The 22,634-nt window shown below is 42.3% G+C and overlaps 1 protein-coding gene across 8 annotated transcripts; it reads left to right on the top strand.

Moving 5' to 3' along the window:
• The first annotated feature begins 276 nt into the window (after positions 1-276).
• shoc1 (shortage in chiasmata 1) lies at positions 277-22,595 on the top strand. 8 transcript variants are annotated; one of them, XM_023803227.2, is made up of 29 exons: positions 277-606; positions 1,090-1,186; positions 1,332-1,434; positions 2,158-2,248; positions 2,797-2,924; positions 4,150-4,300; positions 4,728-4,827; positions 5,346-5,487; positions 7,923-8,027; positions 9,180-9,309; positions 9,727-9,818; positions 10,455-10,688; positions 10,827-10,856; positions 11,192-11,524; positions 11,786-11,944; positions 12,152-12,322; positions 12,810-12,917; positions 13,277-13,458; positions 13,957-14,029; positions 14,670-14,739; positions 15,059-15,234; positions 15,589-15,694; positions 15,869-15,980; positions 16,496-16,617; positions 17,066-17,159; positions 18,054-18,185; positions 18,878-19,027; positions 21,210-21,801; positions 22,097-22,595. In XM_023803227.2, exons 2-29 carry the CDS (start codon positions 1,142-1,144, stop codon positions 22,180-22,182), a joined length of 4,017 nt encoding a protein of 1,338 aa, XP_023658995.2. In that variant the 5' UTR covers positions 277-606; positions 1,090-1,141; the 3' UTR covers positions 22,183-22,595. The 8 variants fall into 8 exon arrangements, 6 of the variants coding, with proteins under 6 accessions (XP_023658995.2, XP_023658996.2, XP_023658993.2 ...); XM_023803228.2 differs by lacking the exon at positions 277-606 and having other exon boundaries at positions 850-1,186; positions 11,804-11,944; XM_023803225.2 differs by lacking the exon at positions 277-606 and having other exon boundaries at positions 850-1,186.
• Positions 22,596-22,634: the final 39 nt, after the last annotated feature.

The following is a 22,634-nucleotide window of genomic DNA, read 5'->3' as shown; positions in this document are numbered from 1 at the left end:
TCTATGACTGGAATAAATTACAAGCCTGGGTTTATGATGCAGGATAGGAACTACTGCCCTGCTTATCCTTTAAACCTGTGAGTTAGCATACGGAATTGCAGCATGGGAAACAAATATTTTCCTTAAGTAGACTGTAGCACGCATAGATTGCATGTGCATTTACCACATTTCATGTTTGCTCCAGCGGATTTGCAAAAAACACGGTGTTGCTTGATGTGGCAGTTAGGTGATGCAATACGAAGCATGGGGTCCCGCATTGTGGAGTCCCGGTGTTCTTTGCTTCCCTCCCGTTACACTCTTTAGTACACCCAGACAGGACAGGCTCTGGGTGTTCCTAGCTAGGTCGCGTCTCTTTCCAAAGATAAGTAGTGCAATATTAAAAGCGGTGTAAGTATCTGTAATGTCACGCGATGCAACCAGAGGTGTCTTCCGATTTTGTCACTCGATCGCTCTTTATCGCCCCCTGATCAAATGGTGCTGCTATAATTTTCACCGTTTCAGATGCACATAGTGCATGGCGGTAAACGGATCTAAAGTCTGGAGGAGCGTTACGAAGGGGATTTCTGCCATTTACCTAAATTAATCCGAATACCGACACAGATTTAGGTCTTTTTAATTTTTTTATTAAATCATCAGTCACATCGAGTGTTATCCTTTGGTCGAACGCCACTTTCTTTAAGATGTCCACAAAATAATTGACTGATAAATTAGCTGTAGTTTTTTTTTTTTATCAAGTATCCAGTTACCATCATTTAACGAAATACAGATAATATTTAATGGAATTTGTAAGCATTTGTCTGTTGTTTTTAACGTAGCTCTAATAGCAGTACTTAACTTTACGTAATAGTTTCAACAGCACTATAACTTACGCGACTTAGCTAGCTAACCAAATAAAATCAAAATTTAACGTCGATGGGACCAGTTGGGTATGTTTTTATTTTTTCAGAGTGGTGTAAGATTATTAATAAAAGGAAACGATACGTATACGTCTCGTGTGAAATTGGTAACCTTTTAGCTGAGCAGTTAGTCTCCCGTAATTTTATCTGTATATCGATGTCTGTCTATGTCTCTCTGTCTGTATCATTTCAGTAATTACAGGTCTGATAGAGAAATTACGTGTCCAATATAGTCTAGAAGGAAAATGTTCTCTGCTGTCAGATACAAGTCTATAGATTATGCATTTGAGGTAAGTATTTTTGGGGAACCGCGTTAAGTGTCTCGGATAATGTCATACAGCATTGCCTTTTTTTCTTTAAATGTCTGTACTGCCCTTTCAGACGATCACACATGGTATATCGTCGGGTAAACCACTCAGCTTCTCTCCAACGCAGGCTTCTACAAGATGCAAGCTGACTGTGAGCTTGCTGTCCCTCCCGTTACCAGAACGAACAGGAGAACTTCCGGATCTTGCTTTTAGGGAGCCATGGACCAGAGGTAGAGTCTTTGAAACAACAACAATAATAATAATAATAATACGTTATTTGCTCTCAGTAATAAGGTTTAACACACATAAAGGTTTTCCCCAGGAAACAAAACACCACCACTGTCATATGAGAAACAGCTTGATTAGTATTATCACTGTTTGTGATGATCCTTTAGGGTGTTGGGGGTAGGACAAATGAGCCTTGAAATCCCCCGCATGAAACGAACCTGGTTGGTAACCCACAGGTAATTGTGGGGTTTGAACCCCCTTATATCTCAATTACCCAGTTTTATTTTTAAATATGACCGAATTTGTCTTATGACAGAAACCATCATAGGTACTATTTTTTGTATTATATCCAGTTACTTTATGCTTTTTGCCGACTGAGTAAAAACTATCCATTTCATACAATTTTTTGATTTTTGAACTTTCTTCATTCATACAGCATTAATTTTCTTATTTCATACATCACAGGTATATCTTTTGTTAAAGATACTGTGGAAAACTAAAAAGGACAGTATGGTACAGTTGTATAAGAATTAGTTTGTTTTTGCATATCCTTGTTTTCTTTTCAAAGAGAGACACAATACAACCATCAGATTAATTAAATGTAACTGTATTGACTCATGTAAATTAATGAAAAAACAATATAACATGTCCAAGCCACAGGTGAGCAGTACCACCATTGGGATATTGTTTATTATAATGCTGTATAACCTGCTTTGTTTCCACAGCAAAAGTAATGTCCTCTTGTAGGCTATCAGTTGGTGGATCTGTGCTGGATGATTTGTGCACAAGTAGAGAAATGGTAGACATTCCAGAAAGGTATGATCTCTATTTATTTTATTTGTAGTTTACTTACTTTACGTATGCCTGTGTAGAATTTCAGAGCAGTAGGAGAGACAGAGGGGGCTTCAGATTAGTATTTTATTCCCGTTTAGTTCTATGCAAAATGATATGATCAGATAACCAAACGATGGCTTATATGCACGTTATATAGACTTCGGTCAAGGAACTCAGATCACACCTCCTCTGTCTGTATTGAGTTTACATAGCTAATAATCTTAATAATCTCCTAATTGCTACTGTTACATTGCCCATGTTGTGTGCAGATGGGCCCTGAATGGGCATCCTGTCCAGGGGTCCAGTTTTTTTTGCCTGTAATAAGAAAATGGATGGATTTTCAGTTATCAATAGATTCCTGCTACATTTGCAATAATATTTCCTTTTATTAGTAACCTGAGATTTCTGTTTTACTTCAAAGATTTGAACCTGTTTCAGGTGGTTAGGTTACATTTCTAAACCTGAAACCGCAACAAACCCCTTCTACCCTTTACATTTTATAACCCGGCGTAACTCATGTTTTCCTTCAGGATAAGTTTCTCCTCGACTCGAGGAGGAGTAGCATGTCTGACTTCCCAGACTGGTGTGAACCACCCATCCTGGTGTGAGACTTTCAGCATAGGTGCAATAGAACAACACCTGATAAGACAACATGAGAGTGAGTCCATATACGACATTCTCTCACGCTTAAGCACGCCCAGCCATGCACAATCGGGAATCTAACACACTTATATAATGAGATACATATAGTCATATGTGCAGCACATAGCAGTGCTTAACGACATGGACAGTAACTTAAGTACTATGAGGGAACTATATTGTCGTATTTTTTTTTTATTGTCATAATTTTTTGCAAACTAAAGTACTTTGCAAAAGTCTAGGAAATGTTTAAAGCTATTTATCTGGGTAGTAAATATTTGCCCAGAACAAAAACGTGATTAACACCAGAATATATGCATGTTAAGAGTAGCACAATAAAAATGAAGAGTAATTTCTGCTTTTCCCCAAGAAGTTACTGGTATCTCATGGGCCATAGAAGATGTGCTAGTGGTCAAGTCAAAAAATACATGGGTGTATTGGACAGTCTCTGCAAATACTGGGGTGACTTTAGGGGAGGTTTTGAAGTGGTTAAGCTAACACAATTTACACAATAACACAATTTAAGCAAATACCGTTGCATGGTGATCATTTAAATATCCCTTCTTATGACTCCCTAGGACTTTTCACAGTATTGTACATACATACAAGGGCATGACTTTGGGTTGACCATTGGGGGGGTTGAGGTCTCCATCCATTTGAGGGGGTCCAGGGGGTTGTATTGGCTGGTTTTGATTACTGGGGGCAGTTCCCAAAATTTTTGCACATTCAGAGGACCATAAGCAATTAAAAAAGATTGTTAGCTAGCTTTGAGCATGAAATGTTTAATTTGGCACTAGCAAAATTAAGTATTTCAGACCTGGGCACTAGTAAGTAAATGACATAATCAAATGGCAAATATTTAAAGATCTTATTTTGCCTGATTATCTTTGCCCTGCAACTTATGCTTACCAGTGTAACTACCCGGCTTTCAGCAAGAACAAAAAAATGTGCAGTGGGCCAAAAACAGTAACAAAATTTACCTTTGCATATTCCTTTAAAGCTGATTTGCCTTGCATGGTATTTGCATTTCCCAAGAATACAAGCCTTCGGTCTTCAATCGGTTTTCCCACTGTGCCGGCAGAATTTCTAAGCACATACGTAGATTTGGTCCAGTCACAAATAGACGGTGGATACTGTAGCACTAGCTTGTAGTTTCATACTTTGTCTTTAAGATCAACAAGAAATATGCTCTGTAGATATATCAATGAACGTATCTTATATTAAGAACTCTGTCTCCTGACTAGGTCTCTGCTTGGAGGAGGCGTTGTGTGTTGATTTCCTACCAAAATTCCAGAAGCTTCCATCGCTGAATGTTCTTTTGACCAGACTGAAAACCCTAACTGTGTCAGACCCTTTGCTAGCCCTCATGGCTGTTTCAGAGCCCTGCATTCTGAGGTACAGAGCCCTGACTATCCTCATTCATTTTCAGACCTGTATAGGAAGTAGCCAGCATCACTGTTATACGTCTCTTGAAACATATAAAACAGGTTCTCCATGGGTTTTTGTAAGCTGCAGTGTTATAACTGTCCTGTAGCTTTTAAAGTCTCTTGAATGACTTTCGGTTTGTAATACGTAAAATAGCCATTAATGCCAAGAAATATGAATCACAGGAACATACATATTCTGTATAATATAAAATTACAGATGATCTTCATCTTTGAGCTAAATAAATAGTTTAGATATCATACCTCAGTTTTAATTTGCTGTATTTGCTATTAAATCTATATCAGTGAAAATCATACAATTCACTGGTGGAAACTGAAGAGCTTTGCTTAGCAGACATGGCTAATTCTCGCTTTACTCGGGAGAATCTCCTGTGCAGGGACTGTGTGCCGTGGCAGGACACTGTGGCAGCAGGTGCCCAGACTGGGGAAACCAATGTAAAGGAGCATTTTCTCACAGAGTCTCTGGCAGACACAGAGGTACGGCTGCATGTACTTTGGACAGAAGGTGACATTGGCACTGATTAAAGACGTGTTGCTCCAGCACGTGCTATCATTGGGTACTAAGGGTGAAATGTAGCACATGTAGTACAATATGTGAAGAATTAGTAATTTTCATTTAGCTAAACTGTTTTTGTTTAATGTCTGTTTTAAGAGATCCCAAAATGTATTCACTGTTTTTATTTTTTAAGTTTTCTTTTTAAGGATCCTTCTGTTTTGAAGGATTTCTGTATTTTCAAAGGTATCTAAGTGGTTTCTCATGTATTGTTGAAGATATGTTAGTGATGGGATTTTGCTGGCTTTATACCTGCCGAAATCACCTCTTTATGTGCAGTATTATCTGGCTACAAGGAAAAATATACTTAATGTCACTTTTTGGTAGAAATTGCTGGAGTTGAAAATGTGTTGAATTGTAAAACACTCCAGTGTTTTCCAGGGTATGTTCTAGGGCCATTTCAGGTGCCCTGATTGTTCACCAGGAGAACCCTTTGTTCCAGAGTCTCCTTCTTGATGTGGTACTTGAGGTCCACGTCCAAAGCCCAGCTCGCCCTTCTCTGTACAGCACCCTCCAGAACATAACTTCTGCTGTCCCTGAAGTTGTACTGGAGAGTAGTACCAGTCTGGAGTACCTCAGAATGGGTGAGGGGCCCCTTTTCCATCCATCCATCCATCTATCCATCCATCTATCAGCCTGTGAGGGTGGATCCCGACCGCTCTCACCAGCCACTCCACCTCATCCAGTCTCTCTCACCCGAGTACTAACAGCTGTGTTGTATTCTGGTCTGGTTTTGTCAGTTCCTCCATATCTGTTTCCTCGTTGTGAGGAGTTGGTGATGAATGGCCAGTTACCGAGCGTCACTCAGCCCTGCTTTCCTCCGATTGTGGCTTTGCCTGTCTGCTCCTCCTGATCCCCTGCCCGGGAGTACGTGTTCCACCCTCTCTCTCGGTATAAGTGTCTCCCTCATCTGCACATGTACCTTCTTTCGCCTTCATGTTCAGGGTAGATTCTCCGTCTTCTTGACGATCGCTTACGTCCCCGACCGCGATTCTTGTGTCTCACCTTGACTTTCTGTTTACTCTGCATATAGATCCCCAGCCCTTGAAGTATCCCTTGACACATCCATTTATAGATTTTTCTTAATCACTTACCCAGTATGTATTTTAATACAATTTCAGCAATTTTGTTCATTGATAAGCGGCATAATTCTAGTTTTATGAATTGCAAAATAATCATCTGGAAACTGCTTTGTCGTTAAGTTAATAGAAAAAGATGACTTTCGGTTATTATCTTTGAACCCATCGTTATTTGTTGGCTGTTACCCCACATTAACAATGCTGTGGCCTCATTTTCTATTGGACTTTTTCATTTATTTAGTTCATGTTGAGATTTTGTAAATATTTGAAATAACTGAAAAGCTTTTTGAACTTTTAGAATTTATGCGCTTATATAATTATTTAATACCAGGAATTGTGGACTTCATAATTAATGTTTTGATTTTAATGTTTTTATCTAAAATAACTAAAAGCTCCATAGATTATATATTATATCTTTTATATGTGTGGATGTTTATATTTAGTGTTGGGGAAGTTACTCACAAAAGTAACCCATTAAAAACAGAGGTGGAAAGTTCCGGTCCAGAAAGTACAAATCCAGACCAAGGTTTTGTATCAACCAACCAATTTAGTATGTAGTAGAAAAGAGTCAATGTCACAGAATACTCAGCTGGTTGAGTACTCTGTGACTGGTTCAGATTAAATGCATGCTTGGGCAAACGTATATGTCTTAATGACAGCAGTCAACATCTGAACTAAACATCAAAACATTTCTTTTTATGACAATTATCCACAAAGTGTGCAGCTTTTGTCACTGCAGTGTATCTTTCTGGGCTTCTGGAAGAACATTTCTAGAGCCTCTTGATATGGGAAGTCAGAAACGTCTGACCCATTTACTGAGATCCACATGCAGGCTGCAAGATGGACTCTATGCAGCATATTTGGATGTCTATCTTGACCTGCAAATACATTAACTGTTAGGCTTTAAAAGTGATAGCTTATAATAGTGATAGTTTAAAGCAGAAAATCCCATTGTGAAACGTATCTATTACCCTGTTCATGGCTGAGAAGTCCCTCTCCCATTTTAGACTGCTGACTGGGTGGTTGACGTGACATATTTTCCGACGCGCGATCCCTGTCCGCTGGTGGGAGTGTGCTCACCTGTGTGTGTGTGCACGTGTCTGTGCACGCTCATTGGGGCAGAACTCCGCCATGCGCGATACAGAGAGCAGAGGAGAATTGTAAACATGCGACCGTGTAGAGACAAAAATGACAAGCTGTTGTGTAAATAAGATAAATAACATAAGGCTATTTAGTTTGTTTAATAAAAGGACAATGTATAGGCCTGTTCTATAAGAAAGATAAACTTAAATGACTTCTGCTGTGATCTGGTGCTATATAGAAAATAAAATTAATTTGACCTTCGGGGGGGGGGGGGGGGGGGGGTGAGGTGCCGTTGTGGGGGTGTGGGGCCCCCCTAATATAATGGTAGGGGAAACACTGGTAATAACCATATTTTAATCTGAATGTACACAGGTTGTACAATAATAATCATAATGAAGAAAGATTAAACAGATTGATTCTGTGGGCTTCTGGTTGTTGCAGAGATTATTTTGTTAAGTTTTACTGTGGCTTGACTTCCAGGGACGAAGGTTTGAATACCACCTGTTATTTGTATGTGGAGTGTGTGTGTCTGTCTGTGTGTGTGTGTGTGTGTGTGTGTGTGTGTGTGTGTGCCTGTATCCTGCAAAGGTCTGAAATCACAGCCAGGGTGTACCACTGCATGATGAGTCTCCACTTGTTTTATAGTGACACCAAAACTTGCAATAAGGTTTTTAATTTTGACTTTGCCATAGGCCCTGTTGCCTCAACGGGGCAATTTTGTGGGAAAGCGAGTGAATTGGCATGACCCCAAGCAAATGGTTGCACCATGACATTATGCACAATTATATGGTCATGATGTTAATTGTGTATGCATTACCTTTAGAATAATCTGAACTTTTTTCTTCTCCTCATTTTAGATACAGCTGCAAGTGTCCAAATGAGGGTAGAGTTGTATGACATGCCCAATGAACTAACCAGCCATGATTTGGCAGTCGAATCACCAGTTCTTTCTTCTCCTCCAGGTACACAGTGGGATTTTTTTTATAGCCATTCCCTGAGTTGATACATGTATGAGTAATTAGCCCCTTTCAGAATTGCACTGCCCCCTGAACTTTTCTACCCTGGAGGAGCTGTGTGTGTGAATGCAATTGTCTAAATAAGTTGTACCGGACAATAAACGGACTTTACCCTGTGAGCTCCGTGGTACAAAGTTATTTTCGACTGATCCTCACGTGTGAATGTGGCAGGGAGAACTGCGGGGAATTCACCACGAGTGATTGGGTGTGTTGATGACATTTCTATCATGCGACTGGCATGAAAACTGAAGAATACAAACATTTGAGGCTGTAGAAGAAGGGCTATTTACAGGAAGACCCCCAACGAACATGGCTAACTGGAGAGACAACGAGATTTGGGAACTTCTGTCACTAGTGCTGTAAACAAAACACTGTGATTTCCGCAGCATTCTTTTTGCGTCATGCCCCTGCTTCCTGCATGCTCTACACAATCACCAGCCCCCCATATAAACCAAATGGAATATTTCTAGTCGGTGTGAACGCATCTGACACTGACAATCTTTGGTTGTGTAGCGCATATGTGGAAAGGAAACTCTGGAAAATGTCCAGACCTGATTCTCCGGATAGCGTCCAGAATTCATGTGTGAAAATGGCTTATGAGTAAGCAATGGAGTTTATTATGTGTCTCAGTCTAAGCTCTGCGGGGTCCTGGATTGAACCAATGGGATGATTTCCTTTTGAATTGGGCTTTGAATTGGATACTAAATAGAAGGTGAACTATAATATTTATTTGCTAACCAAGAAGACTGTAGATAATGAATGGGGGAATTTTACCTGTGTTTCACTGATTATGTCAGAAGTATTTTGCCACCCAATGGTGAAATGGCAAGATTAGGTTTAATTTGATATAAATTTTTAACAAATTTGTTCTGCTGCTTGGGCGGCCCGATGACTAAGTGAGTTACCTCACATCAGCTTTGGGGATTGGAATCCTGCCTGTGCTCTGTTCGTGTGGCGTTTTCATGTTCTCCCTGCTGTGCTGGTCTCCAGTGGGTAATCTACGGTAGAAAATACAGCCAGGCTTAAGATAGCAATGAAAAAATAAGCAGCTTGTCTCCCAGTAAGTGGGTTGCGTCGCTCTTCATTCTTTCCTTTCAGCCTGTCTCATCCTCCTGCCCAACCTGGAACTGGATGTTCCCCTCAGACCTCCATGCCCACCCTGCCTCCCCCAGCCCAGGACCAGCTGCCTCCAGCTTCAGAAGGAGACACTGTCACCAGAAGATCGTCTGTGAGTCAATGAGAGATGCTGCTCTGCGTCGCACAGACCGAGAAGCGCTGAGCACGATGATCAAAGCAGCGACTGATATTTATATTCAGAAATCAGTACGATAGGTTCCAAACCGTCTTTTGCGAAAACGTCCTTAACTCATACCAGTGTGGGTGTATTTGAATCCTGAGGTTGACCAGTATGTGGATGTCTTTATACCAGTTAGCGATTGTATGTTTGAGTATAATGGTCATGGACTGGCATTCTGTCCAGGGTTCACCCTTGCTTTGTGCCCTGTTCTACGTGGGATAGTCTTCAGACTCACTGACCAGGATACGCAGTTGGATGATGGATGGAGGATCATATCTTAATTGCATTCCACTCTGTTCTCTATTGCCTGACTTTTTCGGTTACTGTTGTGATGTGGTGGACTGGCAGTGACCTTCTGCATGATGGTGGTAGAGCAGCAATGGAGGGCCTGTGGAAAGCAGAGAAACATCACTATTCCATCCTGGACCTGCTGCTGGCAGGTAAGGGCCTTCAGAGGTCCTCAATGAGGCACGATGGATGACCCACAGCCCAGAGTGAAACCAGGCTGGGGGATTCATGCTACCTATTGTATTAGCCAATCTATAAAGCATCTGTTAGCAGTCATAGGCTCACAGATGGTAATTACAGTCTGTGGAGGATTATTGGAAAAGAGAGCAAACAAAACCCAACTGTGTTTAATGCAGCCAAGGGACAAGTGGATCATCCTCTTGATCAGCTTTTCCCCTTCCAACATTGTACATATTGAATTATAAAGAATATTCAATCACTTCATTACTTACAGGGAATTCAAATGAGGCAAATGAGAAAAGCTTCTTCATGTTAAGCATAAATATAAGCATGCACATATAACAGATATATAATCTCCGGAGCTTTAAATTTTGATTTATTTTCTGCACATCTAGGCAATCCAGGGTTTCTAAATATTTCATTACAAGAGTCCTGTTGTGGTTGAGAAATATTGTCTCCCCAGCACTTATTTACACAGATGCACCCACACTACTGAGAACATGACCTTTGACTCAAGAAACACGGATCACGAGAAAACTTTTCTTGTCATCAGTGCGATGATGTATTGGGAGCGGTAAATATGACCGCATCCACCTATCATCTGGCAGAACCGCAGGTGTGTTGCCGTGTAAAGCCTTACCCACCCCTTCTGGAAGCTGCAGAACTGATGGACATCAAGCGGTTTATTGAGGTGCACAGACACCTCGAAACTGAACACTTCATTCTGAACTTCAACCCGGACCTGGGTGTGGAGAAGACAACCCCAGTAGACCAGATCCACACAGACACTGTTCTTGCCCCAGTGGAAGATTTCTCAGTTTTCTCCTTCAGACAGATTGATTGTGAGTGAACTAAACTTACATCTGCCATGAACCCGCTACATATGATGCTTAGAAGCAACGGATCATGATTCTGATCACTTGGATATAAATTTTCAGAAGTAGCACAACATTTACTATGTTTGTCTTACCTATCAACAGATATTCTAACAGAATCGAGTGATGAGTCGGGTAGGTCCTGGTTTATGTGACTTTGCAGTCATTCAGTCAATGGATGTACATAAATTTGTGCACTTAATCATAAGGGTAGATAACAGTTTGGTCTCTGTCAGGATAAACTTTATTTTGTCTTATTCATGATCTTTTAACAGTAAACTTGTGGTCATCTTATCATCTTACCATTTATAGAATACAACCGTATTATAATCCTGTCTTGGCAGTCCAAGAATTAGTGAGAAAATGAATTGCTTTAATTAATGGCTAGTAATTAAGGTTGGGGTTTTAAAATGTCTGTAAAAATCAATGTTGTGACTGTTGGATTATTGACTTGCTTCTCTTACACTTAGAATATATAAAGCAGCCCAAGAAAGGTGTGGAAGACCTGGATATAGATATGGACTTGGATGACATGAGTGACAGTGCAAAAGTCAGTCTACCAGTCAGACCTAAAAGCCAGAACATACTTAACATACCTAGAGCTCACAGAACAGAGTCTAGCCCAGTGGGGGGGTTGGAGAGAAAGAATACATCCACCCTGGCCAGAGCTTGTGGAATGGAGACTCCTAATAGAAACACAGCCTGGACAACTCGGAAGGACCTAGACCCTCTGCTGACCTTCATGATGCTCCGGTCCCAGCAGTGGCACCAATCTGTCAACCAAGAGCATCCAGCAGAACCAGGTAAGACAACAGTTCCCGGACCTGCTATGGAACTGGTCTTATGACTGAAAGACTAACGATCCACATTAGTAAATATTGATGTTGATTGCAGAAAGCTAATTTTGAATTATTTTCATTGTAATCGTTTTAGTCATTTTTAAATCCAAGGCAGTAGAAAAACTTATTTGCAGAAAGCCAGCTGTATCCCTGAATCTTTGGGTATTTTTCTTGAACTTGTAAAACAGGACATAACTGAAAATAAGGAGTAGAAGTTCAATGTAGTGTGCCCGTCTTTTCCAGCTCCCAGACAGAAACTAGAGCCCAATCAGAAGCCAGTGTGTACAATATCAGACAGAGACAGCACAGGAGCCAAAGACATTTGCAATGCAACTACAGCTAAGGGCAGAGGCAGTAGTCGTGTCATTGCTGTGCAGGCATCAGGTGTCAGACTGCTGTGGCATTGTTTATTTTTGTACAGCACAGACAGTCCGTGTTGGTCAGGTGACTGAGTTTGTGTATGGTACAGAGAGTCAGTGCAGGTCAGGTGACTGAATCTGTCTGTTCAGAGAGTCAGTGCTGCTCAGGTGACTGTGAGTCTGTCTGTACTGAGAGTCAGTGCTACTCAGGTGACTGTTTCTTTGCGTTCAGAGAGCCAGAGACAGGCGTTTCAAGAGCTCCGGGCTGTGACAATGTCCTGCCTGTCAAACAGCAATTCCTGTGCCATGGGGAGTCAGACTGATTTCCATAGCCTGTCCTCAGACCAAACCCTGTTCCTCCTTAGGCAACAGGAAAAAGAGCTCACCAGGTGCTTGATGCAAGGTGAGTAGTCAGAGGATAGATGCTGTCGTACTCTTACTGTGTATAATCCTTATGCTCTGCAGACTTACATTGGCTTACATACGTCAGTTTGATCATAGCAAATACAATTTAGTTTGGTGCTCAATAAAAAAATGAACTTGAACACACACATACATACATACATTTATCTATGTCATATATATATTATACTTATAATGTGCTAACAGGAACAATGATAGTAATAAGGTTCTACAGTAGCTTAATAGGTATCGCCTCACACATCCACTCACTAGGCTTGGCTCCTGGGTCTCCATGACACCAGTGGATTAGCAGCTGGAGAATGCTTGATATTAGTGCTGTAATATGTACGTGCCTTTAATGGTAATTATTTTGGCAAGAATATGTATCCCTAGTATGAACATACAGTAGCATCAAATGAATCTAATGAAATTTTGCTAGTGACGCCATTAATAATCTTTAATTGCATTAAGGTATGTGTGCATTTCAGGAGAGTCCAGTGAGAAAGGCGTTCATATGCACAAAGAACTGAGCTTGATACACGTGCTGGTTACAGCCAGAGACCTGCTTCTCACCTGTGACCTCAGTGCTGCTGTCGGTATGTGTGCATTGGGAGTTTGACTAACCTGGCAGCCGCAGGAAAGGAGGCACCTTTAAACTAACTGAGCTGTATTCCAACGTGGCACTTCAAAGGCTGACCAGGGTGCTGCTCTTAGAAAACTAGACAATACTCTATTTTTACTGCTGTAAATATTAGCTACGTTCTGTATTGAGCCACCTACCTTTCTCTTTATGAGAACCATTCAGGTCACTTTCTTTATACAAAGGGACATTGAAGCAAACAAGGTGGACAAACATCAGTAAAACGGATTAGAAGACTGTCATCCAAAGCGGGTGGAGCATTGCTGTGGCTGCCCTAACCTTCAGTCTTGCTCCCTTCTGGCCCTACTCAAACAGACTACCTTGATGAAGCACGGACAGCAGATGTGGGAGGCTGTCTGCACTCGCTGTGGACCAGACTGCGTGTGGTGCAGTACCTGAGTTGGAGGAGCAGAGAGCCGAACCCTAAAGCAGCTCAGCTGGAGCAGGAGATGAAGGCCTGGTGGCTGAGGAACAGGACTCAGATACCTCCTCCTAAAGTCAGTCACCATGCCGACTGCGTGTATCTCCCTGAAGTACCCAACCACGTCTGCCCCAGTTGCGTAATCATATTTGCCCAGTCCACCCAGTTAAATCATCCATCAATCCATCTGTCTTCCAACCATTTATCCTGGTCACGGGTGCAGGAGAACTCCGTCCCATGTAGCACACGACTGAGTGATGCACTGGATGGGATAGAATCGAGCCTATTTAGAGACTCCTGGTTTACTGCGTGTCTTTGTACCGTGGGAGTAAAGGGGAATACCTACAGTATGGGGAAGTCCGTGTAACATGAGGAGAACGTGCAAACTCCACACACACACAGGCGGAGGTATGGAGCAACTGCGCTACCCACCGAACCACCATGCCGCGCCCAGTTAGACTTGAAAGGCTTAGTCACATGTGTCATAATCCCCTAATTTTAGGTTCCAGACAGAATGTCTTAAGTGTTTCCAAGAACGCCTTCTTACTTTGTGCTTCTGTTTTGTTTCTTGCAGGTTCTTGTCATCCTCGCCATGGACACAGACTGTGTAAGGGCTGAGGTTTATGACACGCTTAGTCAGATCACAGGTAAAATGCTGAATTCACATGGTCCCTCTGATTAGGCTGCAAGTCCGGTTTGCTAAAAACAGGATATTTTCTGTTTACGAGGAAGTCATGGTGTCGCGCAATGTTAGCAACCAAGAAAATAAATAGATACATAGAACCAAATCCTGCATATGTATAGAAAGAAGTAGGTGAAAGGTTGGAAATGTGGACACAACATTTACGATTACGTGAGGTCTTGGGATTTGTATTGGATTTGCATTCATAGCAAGGCTGTAGCCATGGAGTCAACATTGAGGGTGGGGGCAAGGCCGTAATTGTAATATATATTGGGGGGGACATTGTGAGCACATCTGTATAGTGGGGGGATGATCAATTATGTGCAAACTGAAGCGTGGTAACATTAGCTAGAACACTAATTAAAAGAAAAACGCCATAATGAAGGCTGCAGGAAACATCAATCACATTGATCTTCTAGCATCAAAGTGTAGCTTGACCCATAGTCGTTTGTGTATTTTGGTTACATGGGGCAGCTTTAAATCTAAATGATGATCCCTTTCGTTAACGCATCATTGTCGTCCTCAGCCAGACCCAGTGGGGACTCAAAATGTTCCATGTTTTATCTCAATACTGCAACTTTCCTTTATGTTTCTCTGGCTTCTAGGTGTCCCTGTGTCATTCCTTTATCCAGAAGAGGGGAGCAGGAAGCTGGATGGTCAGAGAGTGAGCAAGAGGTGACACGCCACTCCTGACCTATGACCTCTCAATATCGCCACACTGATTGCAGCGTCATTCAAATGAAACTGTCTTCCTTTCTAAACCAAGCAGGATGTTAGCACTCTTCTCCACACGATATGTGGAAAATGGTCAACCAGGATATTAATAAATTAAAAATTCCTGTGTTGCTGTCGAAGCCGTACAGCTACAGTGGTCAGAATGACACAGTAGTAAACCTTCATGCAGGTTATACAGTTGGGCGTTTGCCATTCAGACAGTCCAGAGTAATTTTTCTGAATGCAAAAGGATTCAGGTGAGAGTATGTTTGCGGCTCAGTTTGCAGGAGAGTTGGTGTGTGGTGATCAGCAGCTCCCACATTGGTCCCTGCTTTCCCTGGGACTGCCTCTCCCTGGTAGTGGAGTATGACAGCTCAGAGTCTTCAGCCTGGGCTTCTCTCTGCCGGGAGACGGCCATCAGCCACATGACTTTCCGGACCATTATTCCAGTTGTTGGTTAGTATCCATGAAAAATGAAGCATTTTTACTTCTTTCTTGCAGTACATTTCTATTTAAAGTAAGGATCAGAAAACAGGGTTAACCAATCCCCGAAGGGTTAAGGGTCTCTTATCACAGACACAAAGCCCCACACCACCCCCACAAAACCAAATGAAACCTTTAGCTTCTCACACAGGAAGCTTGTGCTGCATCTGCCCATTCAAGATATTTAAAGCTAAGTGTTTCTTTATCAGTGACCATATGGGCGCTCTTCCTGTGGATGCATTTGGGTGCATAAATATGTCTGTGCTTGTGGGTACGTCTGTCTGTGTATGGATCCACCCCCCCCTCGTATCTTGGTGAGCCCTGCAGACCCAACCCAGGCTGACCGCGCTGTGGAGCTGGACATCGCTTTCGTACTGCTGGCAGCAGGCAGTCTGTTTCACAGTGAGGACCTGCTGCAGACCCTACAGTCTACGTGAGTCACCTACCGTGACGTTCCTCATGTTTCTTAACACTCTGAAATTAAACATTTGTAGGATTTATTATTTATTACTGTTCTTCCAGTTATTGTATAGAGGTGTTTTAACATGTTGGTGTATTTACATTTTGGGCTTGAAAACACACCCGTGGAGCTCTTTGTTTGTTGCAGGTACGGCATGACCCTGCTGGAGAGGAGCATCCAGCCCTCTCCTCAGATGCTGGGCAGACAAGAGGGTCAGTCTGTGGTCACAGTGGATGAGAGCACAGCAGTTTTCACGCAGGCGAGTGGGTCACCTGACTCCTAGATATGGGTGTGTTTGTGTGTAGAGTAATAGTTGAGCTCAGATTGGGTGATAGTGGGGCAGTGTCTGGCTCTGTATGTGAAGATTCTGTTCCAGTGGTTGGTGGAGTGATGTCACTGTCGGGCCCTTAACCACAACTGCCCCAGGGATGATGGCTAACCCCCCCCGCCTTGTGTCACTTTGGTTAGATATGTCTGCTAAGTAAATGCATTTAATGTGCAGATATAAACATGATGAATATCTAAAGTGGAACTATGGTTTATATTCTCAGTGTGCCATGCATTATTTTTATCGCTTTTTTTTGATACACAGTTTAGTGCAATAATGCACTTGCGATACAGCAGTAACGCAGAAGCGTCTCGTCTATAACAGCAGAACCTGTGTTCATTATGTAGGATGAGATTTTGATTGGGAAATGGCCATATCACCTGGCACTAAGCATGGAAATGGCTTCGCGTGATGCCAAGGCTGACAGCCTAATCTCTGCAGTACAGGAGCTGGAAGCACTGAGGATAGATGAGATCACCGAGCACATGGTACGGAGACTGACAGCCCTCTCTCTGCAGTACAGCCACTGCTGGGTCCTCCTGCTCTGCCCCGAGGATCATAGCTCTGGGTGAGTTATCCATGAAATGCAAAACACATGCGTCAGACATGAAGCATGCCAGTTAAGTTTCAGTTGTCTTGTTCGAGTAGAATAAACGTTGTTGATCTTTGGTTGATTGTAAATGTAGTTTTTTGTTTGTAAATGTAGCTTGTCATTTGGTGTGAAAAGAAGGTTTCATGTTTTATAATGGTAGAGATGCCAGTTGCACAGTTAACTGCTGGTGATCCAAAATAAACTCCTAGGATTAATGACCCCCCAAGAAGTGAACCAGACAGGATGTTTTGAATTTGTTGACAAGGTAAAATCGGAACTGCTTGGGGTAGGATTAGTGAGCCATGTTTTATCCAGTAAAGAGCACTATTTTTCTTCCGGTTTAACTATTAAATTAACAAAATTCTCAACCGGGGTGCATTCTCAGCCAGCGTGCTTTTATTGGTGGGCTAAATTGTTTTGGAAGGTACAACTGTACCAGTGAGGTCTTCAGAAACCTGCCTCAGATCTACTCGCAGCTTTCATGGTTTGGGGAGAAGACGAAAGACATGGGTGTCAAGGTACAATATGTTCAGAATCACTTATGCTAAATTATAGGTGTTATAATCACATTTAGAATACAGTCAGTGGTCACGTTTTTAGATATGCTTGTCTTAGGGTGACCAGATAATTCATGTCAGGGAGGACACTCTGAGCTAGGACAGGAATTGTAAATTACCATTTCAATTAAAAGGACCTGGATTTCACTTGAACACCGAGTTCTTGCTTTGTGCTAATTGGTCAGCCTCCTATAATCATTCATGTGTCACCAATGCTAATGTGAAACAGCTGGATGAGTCTTTCAGTCAAGGAAACAAACCAGTCAAAGCACAAGAAGAGCTGAACTATTTAGTCGAGCACAGGAGCCTTTCAATTTGAAAGTAGTTTGTAAAATCCGAAGTAGCTCAAAGTGTCCTCCCTGACATGGATTATCTGGTCACCCTAGCTTGTCTACTGCTGAGTAAAACACACTTTTGCCTCCAGAACTGCTTCAGAGGTTGACCAGTTCTGCATTCAGAGAAGTCATTCTTCATGCCCCTATAGTACCGAGCTGTTTTTTTTTTCATTTGTGGCCTTTCTGTTAACTTTAACAAATCTGACCCTCTTCCTCATTGACTTATTTTATTAAAAAGGTGTTTTCACCCCCAGAACTGCCACTGACTGTTTTTATTTATTGCACCATTCTTTGTAAACTCTAAACGCTGTAATTTGTGTGTGAGAGTGGCTGTTTTTGAAATGCACTCTTAACAGGGATACAAGTGATAGTGTGACCTTTGACCTTTGGTAGTAAACCATTAAAATACTCTACTGTGTTGGGACACCAGGATCATGTTGTACATTAATTGTCATGCATCGTGAAACAAATATGGTGAAGGGTCCTCTCCACAGCTCATTTGGGTTCTGTAAGTCCACAGGTGCTGTTTGTGACTGGAATGGCAGACCTGGCCAGATGCGTGCATGACATTGCTCACCACACCCTGATGACCTCTGGCAGAGATCCCATCACCTGGCTAGACAGAGACTGGCTCTCGGTGCTGGCGTCTCAGGTACAAGGACATCACTGCACAATGAATAGGCAGAGGCTCATAATGTGAGAGCAGTGTGCTTTCCTTTTGCAATGATGCTTAGAGGTTCTTGTGTTTGCACTGTATATTTGGACTGTGTGTTTCTGTTGTGCGCTGTTTCATCACATTACCTGTAACATTCATGTTTTTCGTGACGGTAAACATCACCTGGTGAAGCACTTTATCGTTTCTAAGAGGGAACTGTCATTCATCAGTGTTCATCACTTCCTGCTCTATACCTTGTGCAGGAGGAGAAATGGCTGACATGTTCTCTATACCCTGCCAGGAGGAGAAATGGCTGACATGTTCTCTATACCCTGTGCAGGAGGAGAAATGGCTGACACGTTCTCTATACCCTGTGCAGGAGGAGAAATGGCTGACACGTTCTCTATACCCTGTGCAGGAGGAGAAATGGCTGACATGTTCTCTATACCCTGCCAGGAGGAGAAATGGCTGACATGTTCTCTATACCCTGCCAGGAGGAGAAATGGCTGACATGTTCTCTATACCCTGTGCAGGAGGAGAAATGGCTGACATGTTCTCTATACCCTGTGCAGGAGGAGAAATGGCTGACATGTTCTCTATACCCTGTGCAGGAGGAGAAATGGCTGACATGTTCTCTATACCCTGTGCAGGAGGAGAAATGGCTGACATGTTCTCTATACCCTGTGCAGGAGGAGAAATGGCTGACATGTTTCCCTAGCATCTCCCCACTGGTTGCCCAGCTGATGCTATTCCGAGCCCCAAGCCTTCACTGGCTTCTTACGGCTCCTCTCCCTGATCTCCGGAGATTACTTCCTGAGGTCCCTGAGAAAGTGATCAAGGTGACCATACATCTCTAACCATCATCACAAATGAAACTGACCTTGAGACTGAAAGGTACAGTTCCTGTAAAGGGTACTACGGATATACAATCAAACCAGCTACTTCGCTAACTTGAAATTTATCAGCAAAAGTATCCACCTTAGTCCTGGCGGCGCTGCTGTGGAAATGAGTGTGGGTGAAACTTTCAGTGAAGCAGCAGCAACAACTTATGATGCTTTCAAGTAACTAGCCGCCCATAGCGGCCCATTCAAATGCGTCTAACATGTATGGTGTTACTTTTATTTATTTTTGGGGGAATTTCTTTCTTTATTATGGAGCTCAGGAACATGTTGCACCATTCGTGGCAGAGCTAATAACCGAGCTATGCTAAATGTGTGGCTTAAACAGCAATGCTTTGATCAAGCACCAAAAACAAACAGGCACTGAAGCTGTCTTTGTACACTTGTCACTGCCTGCGAAAACATGATGAATCGAGGCGAAACTGCCTGAAGAACATAAACTTGAGGAGACCCACCGAAAACACTCTCAGTATGTTCACATCACTTTGCTGACAAGAAATCGAGGGAAGCAAAGCTGTTTCCACCTCCGTTTAACAAAACACGTCCAACCTTGTTGCCGTGGAGATATCAATATGCCTCAGAGCTTTAAAGATTTTTCAGTATCTTACCATTAGTTGCAACAGACTCGATGAAGAAGCTGTATATTAGGGGTGCAATGGATCACAAAAGCCACAGTTTCCATTGCATCATGGATCTACTCATTTTTTGGATCAGCAAAAAAAGGAGAACTATAACATAGCTTTCCATTTATTAGTTAAAGAACATTTAAAGCAGAGAATCATTAGCATGCCAACTGCTTTGTTTCTATTATTACTTTATTTTGAAATTTAGGGAATTATTACTTTAAAAATTGACAACTGCAGTAAAACTGTATTTCACACTATTCTGATTAAACCTGAGGCGACGGTGGTGAGCAGCTACAGTCTGTTATGCCAGGACTCTAATCCCATGATCAGAAGGTTGGCAGTTCAAGCCCAGCTTCAACAAAGCGGTCACATGTACATGGGCCCCTAACCCCCAGCGCCATGAACGCCCCTGCAGCTGACTGCCCTTCCCTGCCAAGCTTGCTCTCTCCCACGTGTGTGTCATGGAGAGCAAGATGCGGTCAGCAGGAAGAGATTCCAGAAAGAGATCAATTAAGTGTTGTTATTGACCAAGGGGGCTTTTCCATGTCATCCTCCCATCTATTGACTGTAGAAGACAGAGGTCTGACAACATAGTCACCTTTCGGGGGTTGAAAAGGTTTTGTTCCCACAAATTGATTTATTTTCTTATCACTTTCGCTCAAAAATGGCAGATCTGGTTCAATGGTGTGACAAGGGTGGAAGTGGCACCCATAATTCATGCAGGATATTATGAAAGCTGGGAATAAGTTGGATAAGAAAACAGGAGCATTTTGGTCCTTTGTTTAGCATCACTACTGACAGTGAAAATCATGTTGGTTTGCATGTCTTCTCTGCGTAGCTTCACCACCATGTATTTTGACTGTCAAAAGGTGCGCCTGTTTATCAGCCTCCCAAGGCTACGGTAGCAGTCTCTCTCGGGTTTGCTACTGCGTATTGAATACCCAGTCTTCTGTAATACTGAGCGTCCGTCTTACTTCAATACAGATATCCCCCGCTATTTGAAAGTAAAACGTTCCTATGAAACCTTTTATAAACCAAAATGGCAAAGAAGCAATTACCATTAATTTATAAGGGATAACATTTCTGAGAGTTTCAAGACCAAACAAATGATCTATCACATACCAAATAACGTAAAACCTAAAATAACTAACATATAGTAAAAGCAGGAATGATGTGATAAATGCACAGCCTGTATAAAGTGGAAATATAGTATTTACTAGAAATAAAGTATTTACAGTGTAGTTTTACTTACCAGAATCAATACAGTCGCACATCGCTTAACAACAGGGATACGTTCTGAGAAATGCCTGCTTAGGTGCTAATGTAGGTCCTTCATAAAGGTGAAGTGGCATGAAGTGAATGTTCATAAACTGGTGGATGTCTGTATTAAGTGGCAGTGCCCTACAGTGCTGAGTACCACAGGTGTACAGAGCTTTTTTGCAACCTTGTGTTAGAGCACTGTTAGATGTTTCTCTGTTGATCATGTGTCTGCTTAGCTTTTCAGCGAGACGGCAGGGCTGTTCCCGCCGATCATGTGCCAGTCCCCGGAACCTCCATCAGGGTTCTTCTTAAGTCCTGGGGCCCCTGGAAGGGAAGATGAACTCCTCTCACCTGGAACTTTCTATCCAGCGGACTTTGGAGCCTACGATGCCAGTAGCTCACTTAGTCTGAAGGATGAGGGAGTGGCGCTTGAACTTGGTTTCGGTTGTGGCTCAGGAGCGGCTGCAGACCTTGAAGGCCGTTTCCTTACGAGCAGGGATTCCTGCATGGCACAGGAACCTAAGGAATCAAGCATGAAATGCACAGCCCTGCTTAAGCAGATGAGCTGGCCTTTCAATGACCCTAACCCCCATGGTCTCTCTGTGGAAGGTCCTTTCCAAATGGCTGCTCAAACAGGCCATAATTCTCTGCCCCCAAAATATGCACAGGAGCTGTTTCTGCCCCGCCCTACAGGCCCCCCATGGAGGGCCAGTCCCTCCCTAGTGAACACTACCAATGACATCACCGTCCACTGGAAAGGGTGTTTCAACAGGGGGCTGGCAGGGAAGAGGAGTGCAGAAGGGATGGAAAAGGAAGATGTGACAGAAGGTACCAAGAAACCCAAAATATAAATAAAGCTTGTTTTTTATATGAGCCATAATAGGCACCTTAATTTGGTGCTACAGATAAAAAGCAGCACTGACTCTATTTCAGATGCTGTATGTAATCTAACTGTAGCCTGTATTTTATCTGCTTTTGGTATTCAACCTAAATGCTTGATCTTCTGCAAGCGGGATCTGTGAATCATAAGCCAGTATTAATATTTTATGTCCCAGCAGCCCTGTACTGGTATGGAAGATGGATGGATATTTTATTTACCATACTTTTGCTTCTGTTTCATCAGTTATACCGCATGCGGCGAAGAAAAAACTGACCTATGAAAGAATCCCCGGTCGTGGTGATGGACAAACACGGCTCATGTTCTCCTAGCAAACTGTGTAGCAATGCTCCTGTTCTTATGGACTTCTCATAATGCACAAGTTACAGTATCTGCTTGATAAACATTCAGCAAAAGACCTATTCCCTTGTTACAGAAATATCAAGCATTTGGTTTATGCTAAATACAAATTCTGTAGTCAGTGTGGAGACAAATTAATTTGCAAAACCCTAGAAGCTGCCCTGGGGTTATTTTCCATGTGCCTTTGCAGTATTCATCATTTGATTGTGAGAGAATATTGCCAATTGGAAGGGAATAAACATTTCAGAACTAATTTATATAAACTGAAGTGTTCATGTTGCGGAAAAATTCCCAATGCAAGACTTACAGTAGTTCTTAATGTCCTCATGTTTCTACCTAATGTTTTGGTATTCAGCATTTCAAAATAAACTTCTGCTTAAATGCGCACGTCTATGTTGTTTCTCAGTAGTTCATCTCTTCCTGC

Source organism: Paramormyrops kingsleyae, chromosome 2 (genome assembly GCF_048594095.1).
Source record: "Paramormyrops kingsleyae isolate MSU_618 chromosome 2, PKINGS_0.4, whole genome shotgun sequence".
Classification (NCBI taxonomy): domain Eukaryota; kingdom Metazoa; phylum Chordata; class Actinopteri; order Osteoglossiformes; family Mormyridae; genus Paramormyrops; species Paramormyrops kingsleyae.
Note: the sequence above shows the minus strand (reverse complement) of the source record. Positions and strands in the feature narration are given on the sequence as shown.